Here is a 13,859-nt window from a genome sequence, read left to right as displayed (position 1 = left end):
CAGATTTGCAGAGGATGTAGATGTTGATCATGTGGGCTTCATCTTTCAGAACATAAACAAATCTCTTATTCAGAAGTGCAAATGTGTCTATGTCGGGAATCAGTCATTTTACACTTTTTTTTACTCAGACAGACATCAGTCTTCATACATGACAGGCGACTCTAATGCCTCAGCCTCATCAAATATGCATGGAAAGGAAGTTGCTGGTAAACAACAACAAGACGGAGGCGAATAACCAAGCAGGCAGCAATCAGAATGCAGACGATTGTGGCTTTTAGAGTTTCCATTGTGTCGCGTTCACAGAAAGCACTTTGCGAGGAGTGTTTGTGTTCGGAATGAGTGGCGCTTATTCTTTTTGTTCAATATCTTTTTTTGTTTTGTGAGTGTGTTCAGATGGAGAAAATGAGCAGATAGAAATCAAAAGTAAAAGAGAAAAACTGTTGGCGTGCACCGTCGTTCGATAATCTGCGGCAGCTGCTGACTCACATCGAAATCAAAGATGCTGCAGAGTCACACTGTCGATATCACAGCTACATTATTCCAACTTTCTTCTATTGAAACCAATCTGATCTATTGTAATTCATCACATTTCAATGGGGTTGCATAATATCTCTTACATAAGAAGCGTCGCACCGAAATAGCAGTCTTTTATTTGGCTGATGGCCACGAATGGGAACACTTATAGTGCAGGAGAAGAAGAAGAAACATAACCAGATAGGATCGTTTCATGGTGAAACAAAGACGATTACATAAGCGTGAAGAATTGCTTGTGCCAGAGAGAGCCTCCTCGTCTTTATGTGTGCAGGCTGGAGTTATCATATTTTAATGACATGGCCCTCAACTAAAAATACAGAGCTGCCAGGCTCAGGAAAAGATTGTTGGCTGATACAATCACAGATCTCTTCAATTCTGAACTGTTATCTCAGATCTGAAAAAAAATCAACAAATAAATAAATAAATGAATTGTCATGATTTCCAAAGAAATCTATTGCTGTTTCATCTTTAGATAGGGATAGAAGTGTCCCTGCTGTAGATGGTGGATTTGTGTTTTTGTTTTTTTGTTTTCTCAAAAACTGACATTGTCCTACCATGGCCCTGTTTGCATTTTTGCTTCAGAAAAGCCTCATGTTTGCACAGCGAGTGTTGTTATTACTGCCCATCTACTCGCGCGCGTGGAGAACTGTTTACTTCAGTCATGGAGCATTTTCCCCCGAATTAGCACAGAGTCGCAATGTTTTCAAAAAAACTGCGTTTTCAGTGGCTCTGAACAACAGACACTCAAAACACAGCAAAATTTTTCATTTTTCACATGAAACTGTCACGTCAAGGAGACCTAGTCAACGCTGACATGCAGGAAATAGGTTGTAGGGAGTGATTCCAGGAATGCTGCGGTAAGTCTTTATAAAGTGATAATAAAATGAGTTTCCAAACTATCTTTTCACACCTGTGGTTTAGTGAATGCTCTCCCTTTTCATCTCTCAACACCCAAGAGTGTCTTACAAAGATGAAAAATTAGTGAATGCAAGTTTAAAACTATTACATTAAACACACATTATAAAAACCAAACATAAATGTAATGAAGACAAAATCGACGAATCACACGCAACATTTTGGAGGTTAAAAAGGTGTGGGAATGGAATGGATGCATAAGAGGACCTGGCCAGTTCAGCGGCGCTGCCATGTTTATGGAGTTTAGGATAATGCCGTTTGACTCGCAGCCTCCGTTTCCTGTGAGGATGCGGGCCTTACATGGGCTGCAGCCAGACAAATAGTCGTCAGTCCGTCAATGCGAGGTCAACAGAGTTGATTTCCTTCATTATTCTGTCTGGCCCCGTGTGGGCGTCGTCATGAAAACATCCTTCCTGACATCCATGACTCGCAGGACTGAATCACCCGCCCAGCGAAGAGCCGCAGCCCTGACCTGGACCGATGAAATGCTGGTTTTACTTCAACCTCAAGTACCAACATCTTTTCTTTATTTATGTAATTATGATAAGTTAGAAGGGTATTCTATTTGAAATCATACAAAAGGCAAGGATTGTACCCCTTCTTTGGTACGAGACACCACACACTGTGACTGTGTGGGTTTTTGCCTGACCAAATTCGATTGTGTGTGTGTGTGTGTAGGCCGAATCCTGTATAATAATCCTTTTTGCGTCCCTTAGACGTCAAACAGAGCTGAATGAAGTCAGAATCCACAGCCAATGGATAGAAAATTGCTCCAGCAGAGGACGCTTAATCAGGTTTGTCTGCGGAGGGGAATGGCTTCAAAGTATTGATTGATCTTGGTGGAAGAGAAGCAGATACCTGATTATCATCCAAAAAGCACAGTGGAGAGCAGATGCAGGTCTGCAATCAATTGCCGGTTTACTTTTCTTCAGGATGAGGGCAGCGTTCCTTTTTTTTCTGTCTGCTCCTGTGATTGGTATAATAGATCATTTGTTTCATTGTCTGAATGTTTCTCATTTGGCTCCCAGAATGAGGGACGATGCATTTAGGACAAAATAGACATCTTTCATCTATGAACATTAAAAATCAGGTCATGATGTACTTTTCAGCAAACTAAAGCATTCAACATCAACAAATGAATGCAAACTTTCCCTTGGATTGGTGGGACCACAGCTTGCTCCAGGTTTCCTTTGGATAATTGTGAGTCATTTTGGCTGACAGAGTTATTCTGTCAGATTATTTTATTACCTTTAGTCTCTTTAATATAATATGAAAGATACCAGAACCATATCACTGCCACAGCAGAATCCTCAAATAATAATAATAAAGTGGGGAAGTACGACAGCTGTCGGGCAGTGGGCCGCCTCCCTGCAGCAGTGCGAGACTGCAGTTTTAAACCATTGCGGTGGAAAGCTGGAGGGATGTCCTCAAACAAAACCAGCTTGGTTTGATAGTACTTTGAGCTTAAAAAAGCAAGGTAACTATTGCTGCTAGCGGTGTTAGCTTCCTTCACTGGTCTGACATGATAGCGTGGCTGATCACAACTGTGACCGTGCATTTCACTGGAATACTATGAAACTTAACAAGCCCCTTTTGAATATTAAACCGTCTTAATCAAAGCTTCCTGTCAGTAGATAAAGAAGGAACATTCCCAGTTAATGTAATGTCTAGGTGGGAGTGGGTATGCACTGGCTCAACATCTGGACTGACTATCCATAACTTCACAGTTACTGTTTATTTGTGCTACACTCTGCAAAAACAGCTGATGTGGTTTTGAAGAGCTCATCATAATCAGATGAGTGAAAGTCGACTGGTCACTTGGAATAAGTCACATTTAAATGCTAATGCTTCTTCATTTGTCTTTCCTCTTCCGTTAGACTGACTGATTGCATTAATGTGAGGATCAAACTAATTTAACAAGTGTTCCATGAAGATCTCTCATCCCATCTTTTCTCTCTTTAACACTCGGGGTCATGTCGGCTGGCGCAGGCTGGCGGTGTAATCATGAAAAAGTGTGCGAGCTGTTCGGCTGAGAAAACAGGATGTCATAATGCACGCTGGCGCTGATAACCCGAGACCATGCTGCTTTTCAAATGTCAGCCTTTGTAACTGCAGAATAGTGTGATTATTTGGCTCAGGTTGTGTTTTTTCTCACCACCTTCTTAATGAGAGGCGGTTGAAAGTTCAAGTTGTTTTTGTGTCAACTTTGATTGTTAGAGTGCAGAAATTAAAGCCATATTTACCGAACTCAACCTCTAACCGCATGGAGTTGTGAAGTGTCTATAAACCTTAGTATTTACTTTCTGATTGTCCTCGACAAGCGAAGCTTCAGACTTGTCCTTTTTTTGCATTTCATAGCCTTTATGTCGAGGATTGTTGACGATAACAATATGATTTTAAGAGCTATAGCTCAACCCAACTCTACTTTCAGACTTCACTGAAAATATATCTCTTTTAAAAACTTTTACCTCGACGCCGTTTGTCAAGCACCAGTACATGTGAACCCAGACGGAGCCCTTTTGATTCTTCCATTTTCCATCTAACTGCAGTGGTTCATAGGATTTTGGACTTTCAGCCGGGTTTGATTCAGGGACGATATCAGTACCTTTATTCCTCCTAAGCCGTGCTGAAACACCCAACAACAACACCAGACAGCAATTCAGAAATAAGCCTCCCTAATCCTTTTCATTGTGGACCTGTGGTTTTCGGGTCTTACAGGTCCATTTGTGGGTGAAGAGGCAGCACTGCACTAGTGGGAAGGACTGTCTCCTGCAAAGAGAAAGTTTGCCACCTAATGGAGGCAGTGCAGCACTGCCTTCCTCCATCATTTTCTTTCTTTCCTCTTTGTGATCCACTGCGGGGTTTTTTTCATCAGTGGAAGTCAACAGCATTTATCTTGACATTAGTGGTTCAATTACAAAGTTTTTCTTCATTTTTTGGTTATATTCCATTGATAATAGGATTTGATAGCATAAACATCTGATTCTCAAATTTATATGGTTAAATAATGCTGCTTTTATAAATTTCTATGACATAAATTGCATAAAAAATGTGCCCAGTCAAGCATTTATTAGCAGTTTACTTGAGGAAAATGAGAGAAATTTCTAAACTTGACTAGACTCAGCCTAGTATGCTTAGTTAATGATCACTTGCCATCTTTGTTAGTGAATAAAAATCAATTATCACCCACTGAGCAGGGAGACAAGTTTCACACTGTGTAAAGCTCTCAACTGAATAAGACATTTCTGAACTTGTGTATCTTTTTCTGGTTGTCTCTTTCAGGTCCAGGTTACTCCAGATTTGAAGTCTAAGAAGAGTTTATTGTGGTACGACAGTCCAATCCAGTAGCTTCATGGAGGGCTTTCCAGTTCACTGACCCAACAGGCTGCCCAAGCGGACCAGCAGCCATGTCAGCCTGCAGCACCTTCACCGAGCACGTGTGGAAACCAGGCGAGTGCAAGAACTGCTTCAAGCCCAAGAGTCTGCACAGTCTGGCTCAGAGCGGAGGGAAGCCTTTCCCTGAGCAGAGGCCTTCGACGGCCCAACAGAACCCAGCTCCTGCTGGGGCTAAAGCCAACCCGAACCTTCCTGCCAGCACTCAGAGAGCCAGCAGCGGGTCGGCTCGCTCGGCCCACTTCCGTCCACCGGTGGCCAAGAAGCCGACCATCGCAGTTAAGCCCACGATGATGTTGCCCTGCTCTTCAACAGGCTTGGATTCAGATGGCAACCTGCAGCAGCCGCTAAACTTAATGGAACAGGGGAAGACGTCAGCCTTTACAGTTTGGAATCACAATGGACTGAACCGTAAAAGACCCAGTGGGCCCAGCAACAACAACGAAGGAGAGGACGGCAGCGAGGAGATTGAAGGTTATGGACAACTTAGCCCGAGGACGCCGAGTGGAAATAACAACAGTGGATTAACAGATGTACTCAAGGAAATTGCAGGTTTGGGCCCTGGCTCTAGCCCCACGCCCCTTTGTGGCTCCAAAGACTTGTTTTGGGGACGAATCAGTAATTCATACCGACGGTCTTTAGAGAGAGGTCTCCCAGCCTCCAGCTGTCTGGCCATGGGAAGCTGCGGCAGTGGTGGCTGCACCGCTCAAAAACGTGTCTCGCTTAGTGACAGTGCCAAAATCATCAGCACAGAGGGCGGTCGCTTTTGCTACCCTGAGTTTTCCAGTGACGATGACGACGAGGATGATGAGGATGAAGAGGAGGACAGTGAAAGGGAAGATGATGAACATGAGAGCTGGGATGAAAGTGATGAAGAGCTTCTCGCCATGGAGATTCGTATGCGAGGCCAGCCACGTTTTGCAAATTTCCGTGCGGCCACATTGTCTCCAGTGCCCTTTGCTGCAGGAAAAAAGTGGAATACTGTACCGCTTCGCAACCGCTCACTACAGCGAATATGTGCAGTGGATTATGATGACAGCTACGATGAGATTCTCAATGGATACCCCTCAGTGGATTCCAATGGGGCTCCTCTTTCCTATGGGCCTCTGCACTGTCAAGGCAGTGGGTTTTTGTCGACTTCAGAATCTACAACCTCGCCAGAATCATCATCGTCACTGCCAGACAATTCACACACAGCTTCCAGCAATGGGAGCAGTTCTGTTTGTGCCCTTCGGAATGGACTGCATTCTCCAACAGCAAGTAAAGTACCTGCTCCCTGCACTTCTCCAAAGACCGAGTCTGTCAGCAGAGTTCTGAGTCCAGCCAAAGTCACTGAAACACACAAGGCTGTCTTAGCCATTCGATTGGAAGATCAAGAAGGCAGAGAGGGCATGCCCATGCCCCAAGCCCTTCCAGGCCAACCAGTTACTATAAGTTTTAGCCCCACTGAGGAGCAAGCCAAACCATACCGTGTGGTAAATTTGGAAAAGTCACTCATCTGTAAGCCGTACACTGTTGTTGATGTCTCAGCATCTATGGCGACTAAAGATGATCAGACTCTCGATTCTTCACCAAAACCCAAAAACCTGTCGATGCCCTCCAGTCCTACATCATTCTGTAGCACTCCTGTAGTCCAGCCTTTGTCTCCAGCATCTCCTACTTCCCCGTCTTCCCCCGTGACGCCAACATCACCCACATCTGCTGCTCCTTCAGTCACTTCCCGAAAGAAATTAGGCAGCATACGCTATCAAGAAGTTTGGACTTCTAGCACAAGTCCTCGGCAAAAGATACCTAAAGTGGATCTAGGGGTGGGGAGCAATCCTGGTCCGTCCATTATGTCACAACACTGCAGTCACAAATCTGCTCCCACCTCTCCCATCGCCGGGTTGTCCTCATCCCGAACTGTTCCTGTGAAATCCCCCAACTTGTCAGAGATCAAGTTTAACAGTTTCAACAATGCAGGCATGCCTCCTTTTCCCATAATAATCAGAGACGAGCCAGCCTACGCTCGCAGCTCCAAGAATGCTGTCAAAGTACCAATTGTTATCAACCCAAGTGCTTATGACAACCTAGCTGTGTACAAGAGTTTTTTAGGACTCAGTGGGGAGCTGCCTCAGCCAAAAGGGGCAGGTAACAGGGTCACCAGCCACACTTATGAGGAAATCGGGTCTTCTGAGAGCGTCCAGTCCTCGTCTACAGAGAAGACGCATTCTGGGAGAGGCACATCAGAGCGAGCCTCTGTTGAAGAGATGAAATTTCCACTTGATACGGTGTCAAAAGTACCAATTTTACAACCAAGAACCACTACAGACTCTTGCACTGTGACAAGCACTGTTATTAGCTCTGCAGTCGGGGCCCTTTCTCCCACTATGTCACCGAATTCTCCTGTCAGTCTTGCCATTACTGCAAACCTACTTAAAGCCAGCACTACTGCCAATACTGTTACAAATAACTCTAAGACAGCTGGAGATGCTCCTTGCAGTAAAGATAATGATACAGGCTTACCTTTGTCTCCTGGGACACCCTTAAGCCACCGAGAGGAGGCCAGCACCGTGCTTTCACAGATCGTGGCCTCCATCCAGCCTCCTCAGTCTCCACCAGAGTCTCCATCAGCACAAAGCAAAACTTTCAGCTCTGAGGAGCTGTATGCCCTCCCACCCGACGCCATGAAAGAGACCCTCACTCGGCCCAAGTCGCTCTTTTCCACAACCGATGGCTGTCTTTCCAAGCCAAAGAAAGACACACCTTCAAAAGTTTTGTCCAAATCCCAGAGTGCCTCTGCTGCTGTCCCCCTTTCCAGCCCCAGGTCGGAGGCCACCCCTCCCTTCCCTCCTCCAAGATCTACATCCTCTCCTTACCACGCTTCTAACATACTCCAGAGACATTTTGGCAACTGGACAAAGAGCTCGGGCTCCAGCTCTCCTGTACGGCCCAGTGACGGCGAGGCAAGTCCTGGAGGGGAAAGCAGACGTCTTTCAAATGAAAGCTCAAAGCCCAAACGCTGGATCTCCTTCAAGAGCTTCTTCCGTCGGCGAAAAGATGAAGATGAGCAGAAAGAGAAGGCAGAGAGAGAAAAAGAGAAGGGCAAGCTGGTTGGTCTTGACGGTACGGTCATCCACATACTCCCACCTCCACCGGCGCAACCTCAGCATTGGTTCACTGAGGCTAAACCAGACGACCCCACCCAGAAGCCGACCATCATCTTCACCTACAAACCGGACGGTGCCAGTGGCTCTGGTGATGGGGAGGGAGAACTACGCGTAGAGGAGTGCAGAGAAACTTCACTCCTGGCAGCCGACGAAAGCAAAGAACCAGCGAGCCCCGGGCAAACATCTTCACACACCACTGGAGTGGATCTCAACAGCAAGGACCTCAGGTAATTATCCAGTGTTTTCTTGGCTCTCTTATAGACTAGTATAATGAGAGATTCTTCTGAAATATCTATATAAACTGCTGAAAAAGGTTTCAGGGTTTCATCAGGATATTGAGCAACTATTCAAAATATTAAGCCGCTAAACTTCACCCAGAGGACTCCTCAGTAATTTTCTTGCTAATCTCATAACCAGGGTGACCTGGTTGCTGTGGATGTGGATTAGAGTTGTTATTAAAATTTGGTGAACAGCATTTGCTTGATGTGCAGGAGTAGATATATGACCTGTGGGATCGTGGCCCCCCTGGCAGAAAGCACTTACAGGCTGTTATTAAAGTCCCATTAAAAAAATTAAAAAATGAAAACTTAGCTTGCGCCACAAAAAAAGGGTTTTCTGCACATGAACAATTTAACAGCAGCTCCAAGGTGAGAAAACTGCTGCTAAGTGAAATACTTTTCTTATGCTGTTTTTTTTAAAGCTGTGTTTAAAGCTCCATAATTATGTGAGTTCACACACATGAAATGAACTTCACGCATGTTCTGCATACATGAACCCCTGCTGATCTAATGCTTCATTTTACATGCAGTGCACGTTATCACAGTTACCCTCATAGATTCCTCTCAGCGCCCTCATGGGAGCCTTCTTGGAATGAGGATACTTGGCCTTTGCCAGCTACTTCTCTCCCAGTCATAAAGATTCCCTCATCGCGGATTCTTTAAGCGTTTGATGTTAATTTGACGTGTCCGGTTGCGCGGACTCTCAAGCCTCCGCGGCCTCCTCTGTAATGGCATCTATTACCGGCACAGCGGGCTCAGCAGTTCTCCCTCCAAGGGGTGGAGTTCAGTTTGCACAGAGTCACACATTAAATTCAGATCAAAACTCTTTAAAACATTGCTTTCAGTGGCAGATTCCCCGCAGCTGCTCAAACTGTAAGTCACTCACAGTAATCAGTCTTGCCAGTGTGTAGCACTTTCTTCTGAAATAGCATTTTCATTACTTGTCTTTGCCCTGCTGTTACACTTAGTTTGCCACGAGCCAGGTCTCCTGCAGGGTGACTGATGGTGCAGATAAAGATAACTGTGCTCACTTCAGATTCACAAGCAAACATTTTCTGCCCTAAGTGTTGTTTTTGTGTTGACGGCAATCAGTCAAACACATGATGCAATGACCGAACGAAAGAACGACTCATGAAAGAGCGAGTGTACTTAAAGTGCTGTTCAGCATGGGACACGCAAATGTCTCCAGAGCAACGTATTTTTATGGTTCCTCCATAATATCACAAGGCCTCTGGACTTTCAGTCAACTAAAGACGTTAGTTCAATAATACAGTCTTGGACTTTTAGTCCACACTTCAAAATGTCAGCTCATTGGTGTGTTGTCCTGGGCCATTAGTTTTCAAGAGGGGTCTTTCAGCTTAGATTAACTTGTTGAACTTAATTCTGCATTATCGTCTTCTTATTGAAAGCAGTGTCACATAGTTTCAGTCACTTCTTCCTCTCCTACATCCGTCTTGTTCTTTTTCTCAGAAGTTTGTCTGAAATCTGCTCTCCCCACACAAAGCTCCCATCTTTATATTCTCATATAGTGACATTACTTTGATGTGACTGCCTCGGGGAAAACTGCATTCTGCACCAATTTGTCTTTCTTCAGTGCCTGCGGGATAACTTTTAGCTTTGCTAGCCAACACAGGGAGGATGACTGAATATAAGTGCACAAGAACAAAGAGTGTATTCTAAAACAACAAACTGCCACCAGCGTGGAAGCAGCGCTGCTACACTGAACACATCGCTCATCCATTGCTTTGTGCACAGGCTACAAGAAGTGGCGGTGACAATACTGAGTGCAAATATTCATTTATCATTTACAGTGATTGTTATTTAACTAATTTCGTATTGATCCTGACAAAGCCTAATCAGCGACAACCAAAATACCGTAGGAAGCATGTGCACCATGCTTTTCACGCCAACTTCATGATATTTGTGCCTGCTAGATTGTTGTCAAGGTGCAAAACTCCACATCATCGCAGTCTCATCATCATCTGCCACTCCTCTGCAGCATTCTCTTTTGAGCCCGAAGCACTGTGAACTCGTAAATATCTCACTCCTCCATCCTGTCAAGACGCCGGCCCAATTCTGTCTCTTCTCCCACTTTCCTGCTTCCTCTCTTCTTCTCCTTGAGCTTCGCTCCAGACATCTCTTCGTTCTTCCTCAAGCCCCCGTCTCTTCTCTCCCTTTGGAAGAGGTGGTAGATTTAAAAAAAAAAAAAAAAAAAAGTGGCAGGTATATCAAGTGACTGGTTAATGTCAGTGCTTTGGTAGGATATATTTAGGTAGAAAGGGTTAGTGAGTATTCATGAGTTTGACTCAGAAACATACAGGCCTTTGGTCTGCAGATGGGTTTGGTCGAAGGGTAATCCATTTGGTCAATTTGGTCTGAGTGTAATCCAAATAGCAGTGAAATTATCTATTACATTTATGAACTTGTGGTCAAGGGAGTGGAGACTGGCAGTGAAGAGGGCGGGGCCTCAGACGGACAGAGTGTAAAAGATTTTAACTGAATGAACCAGACAGGTTTGGCTTGAACCAGTCCCGGGGTGTGTGGGAGATGGAGAGACGGTGTCAAAAGCTGCAGATTGAGGAGGAGGATGACGTTGGTGAAATGATGAAGGCTGTTTCTGTGCTGCACTGAGGACTGAAACCAGACTGAAACTCTTCTTTGACTTTATTGTTGAAGACACGAAAGTGAATTTGAGAGGCTACACTTTTTTCCCAGAATCTTTGAAAGAAATGGCAAATTAGAAATTTGGCGAAGGTTACTGAAGTTATTGGGGTCAGAGTCAGGTTTCTTAAGAACTGGAGTTATACTGAGAGATGCTGGAATAAAACCACGAGTGAACCAGGAACAGATGAGACAGTGAGACTCATTATTTCACTAAACCACTGATTCAGTGTTTGTTGTAACTGGATGTTAACAGTTGTGCTGTCAGCCAGTCATATTCATCACCTCGTCTTCAAGTTCAAGGACATCTCAGCCCAGCGTTGTCTTTGCACCTGTCTTGCAGCCCACAGCTGTTTACAGCATTCACTTGGAACTAGTCAATCAGTAATCAGCTTACTAACAGGCAGAGGCATGGACCTTTGTATTCACCCTCACACAGAAGCTGTGTGATGGTACCAGCAGTTCTTTGGGTGTTGAAATGGCCGCCAGTTTGTCTCACTGATTGTTAAATGTGGCCAAAAAAAACATGTGAGTAACACCCCATTCCCATGAAGCTGGTGTTTTTGGAGAAAGTTTTTGAAACGGGTTCCAATCTGAAAATGCTCACTCACTGTCTCCTTCACAACCCTTTCAATCATCTCTGTTCTTGGTGTATTTCTCTGGTGGCATTGAAGCGTCACCTACAGTCCTGGTGTAAGGCTGCAACGTTTTCAGTGGTTTGGAATGCACAGATACATTTCTTGCTGCTGTTTTAAACGGATGGCACATGATTTCATGTCCCTCTGGACTCAGTCTCACATTTACTAATGTTGGAGAGCTCCCAAAGCACATGGTTTTTAATTGATAGATGTTTCCATATTTGTAGTTGAGTTAAAGAGAGATTACAACCTCCACCGAGTGTCTCTTGTCTTTTGAGGTACACAGTCTGTGGCAGTGTTGGATTTAAGAGAGTTACTGTACCATAAGAACTTTCCATCCTTGGTTTTGAGAGTGGTAAATTAGTGCTTCGGTGAGTGTGTGCTCTCGTTATGTAGGAGTAATAAGTAAAAGGAATCAAGTTTTTTTTTATTATTATGATTGTCCCTGTCTGGTGTTGTAGCAGTGACTGTAATTGTTGAGAAATGGTCTTACACGGCATCCTTTATCTCATTACTCATGTTTTATAAGAATGTGATCTGTCTGGTGGAATGGGGCAGTGATTCACACACTGTAAACCAGTGACGCTGCGTCATTCTACACGCCTTTTGGTTTGCTTGGCCGATGAGGGGTTAACTCCACTGTGGTGTTTTTCTCCTGACTGGAAGCTGCTTTATTGGCCAATAGTGGGCGTGCTCACTAGCACAGACAAACATTACCTTAGACAGGTGAGAACGTTCCAGGAGGGAGAAGCAGAAGAAGACAAGTACAGTCTGCACGCTGAAAAAAGACAGTGTTGGTCCCAACAACAGGCTTGCTCGCATTCCTTTAACTCTGCTCAACCGAGGATGTGATTTCTGCCGTTCACCTTTCGTTCAGGGAGTCTAGATGGGGAGCTGTGTGAGCCAGTACAGTGGGTAAGAACTGAAAGCCAACTGTTTCCTGCATAGTTTGTAAACTGCGACCACAAAGGCTGTTTGGAGTAATGTTGACCGAGCAGGGAGCGGAGGCTCTCGGGTTAAATGATCTGTGTTGTGACTGAGGGATCCTTCATTCCCCGTGCTCAGGTTGCTCCATGCCGTTTGAACAAGTCAGGTCCTGACACTGAAACGTGTAGCAGCCACGAAGGCATTTATATTGTCAGGAGCCACTTAAAGAGTGTGTCCGCTCCGGATGTTTTGCCCATCCAGATTGTGTGAGTGTTTTAGTGCTCTTTTGGGCAGTTTTATGGCTAATTGTTAATGGTTGACGACTTGGTTGTAAGCAGGTCTTTGAATCTAAACTACAGAACATGGAAGAGCGAAAGAGGAAATTGATTCTACAAGTACAAACGATCAAAGAGCAGATTTCTAGTGCCAAGCTTAAAGCAGTCAATTACAGCACAATGATCTGGATGTTTGTTTTTTAATTGCTCCACTCACAGTTTAAGTGCTCCTGGTTTTCCGTTAGCTCTCAGCGTTGTGATGATCCTCTTATTGGAACTGTCTTTTCCTGGCACGGCGGCGGTGTCTGTGGTAATGTAAAAGCTATTGATCAAGTCTCTTGAAAGCCGTCAGAGGCAATGGGACCTGCAAACAGTAAACATGTCAGATGTGATGTTTTGCTCAGACGCACTGCCCCGGGGCAGCAACAGGGCGTTTTACTCTACATCAGTCACACTGCTATAGGATTTGAACAAGTTGTTTGTCTCTATCATCAGTAATCATGTGAACTTGGAGTTCACTTTATCAACTCTTTAAGTAAAATGAATGAAAAGTTTCATGGTAGAGGAGAGATGTAGTGTTCAGCACTGTTTCCTGTCATGTAGTCCTTGTGAATGCGTCAGTTGTTTCTGGATTGACGGAGGAAACCAGGGAAACCTACCTCCTGCTTGTCAGGTTAATTGGTGACTTGCACCGTGACCTTTTACCCCAGAGGTCACGGTACACGCCACCATTTGACCTGCTCTACCGCCATTGTTATCCGGCGTTGGCTCTCCAGGTACATAAAATGGATGGATGACCTGCTTGACCTCTGTCTTCTCTTTCCATTTCTCTTCAGATGGCTGTGATTATAATTTCACGGTCTGACTGAATGCCACGCTGCCGGTGTCACGTGTGCATTAATGGCACCTGAGATGTTTTTGGAGCACTAGCATTTGCACTCTTCATGAATCATTGTTGCCAGTAGGATTTCAGCTCATTCTTCTCACCTGAGGTGAAACATCCAGTGACACAACAGCTTTTGTGTCTCCTGTTTGAGCAGCATTTTAGGGACTTTCTCCAATGATCCCATAAATCTTCAGACACATTAG

General features: G+C 44.7%; 1 protein-coding gene across 3 annotated transcripts in view; it reads left to right on the top strand.

The window, feature by feature from the left end:
* The window catches only part of peak1 (pseudopodium-enriched atypical kinase 1), a 104,348-nt gene that overhangs the window by 75,660 nt on the left and 14,829 nt on the right, over nucleotides 1–13,859 (top strand). For all 3 annotated transcript variants that reach the window (XM_030096611.1, XM_030096612.1, XM_030096614.1), the window contains one exon: nucleotides 4,732–8,218. In XM_030096611.1, the coding sequence (XP_029952471.1) occupies nucleotides 4,857–8,218 (3,362 nt within the window). In that variant the 5' untranslated portion in view covers nucleotides 4,732–4,856. The remainder of the gene's footprint in view (nucleotides 1–4,731; nucleotides 8,219–13,859) is intronic.

Source organism: Salarias fasciatus, chromosome 7 (genome assembly GCF_902148845.1).
Source record: "Salarias fasciatus chromosome 7, fSalaFa1.1, whole genome shotgun sequence".
Classification (NCBI taxonomy): Eukaryota; Metazoa; Chordata; class Actinopteri; order Blenniiformes; family Blenniidae; genus Salarias; species Salarias fasciatus.
The sequence above is the reverse complement of the archived record's forward strand: the minus strand, read 5'-3'. Positions and strand labels throughout refer to the sequence as shown.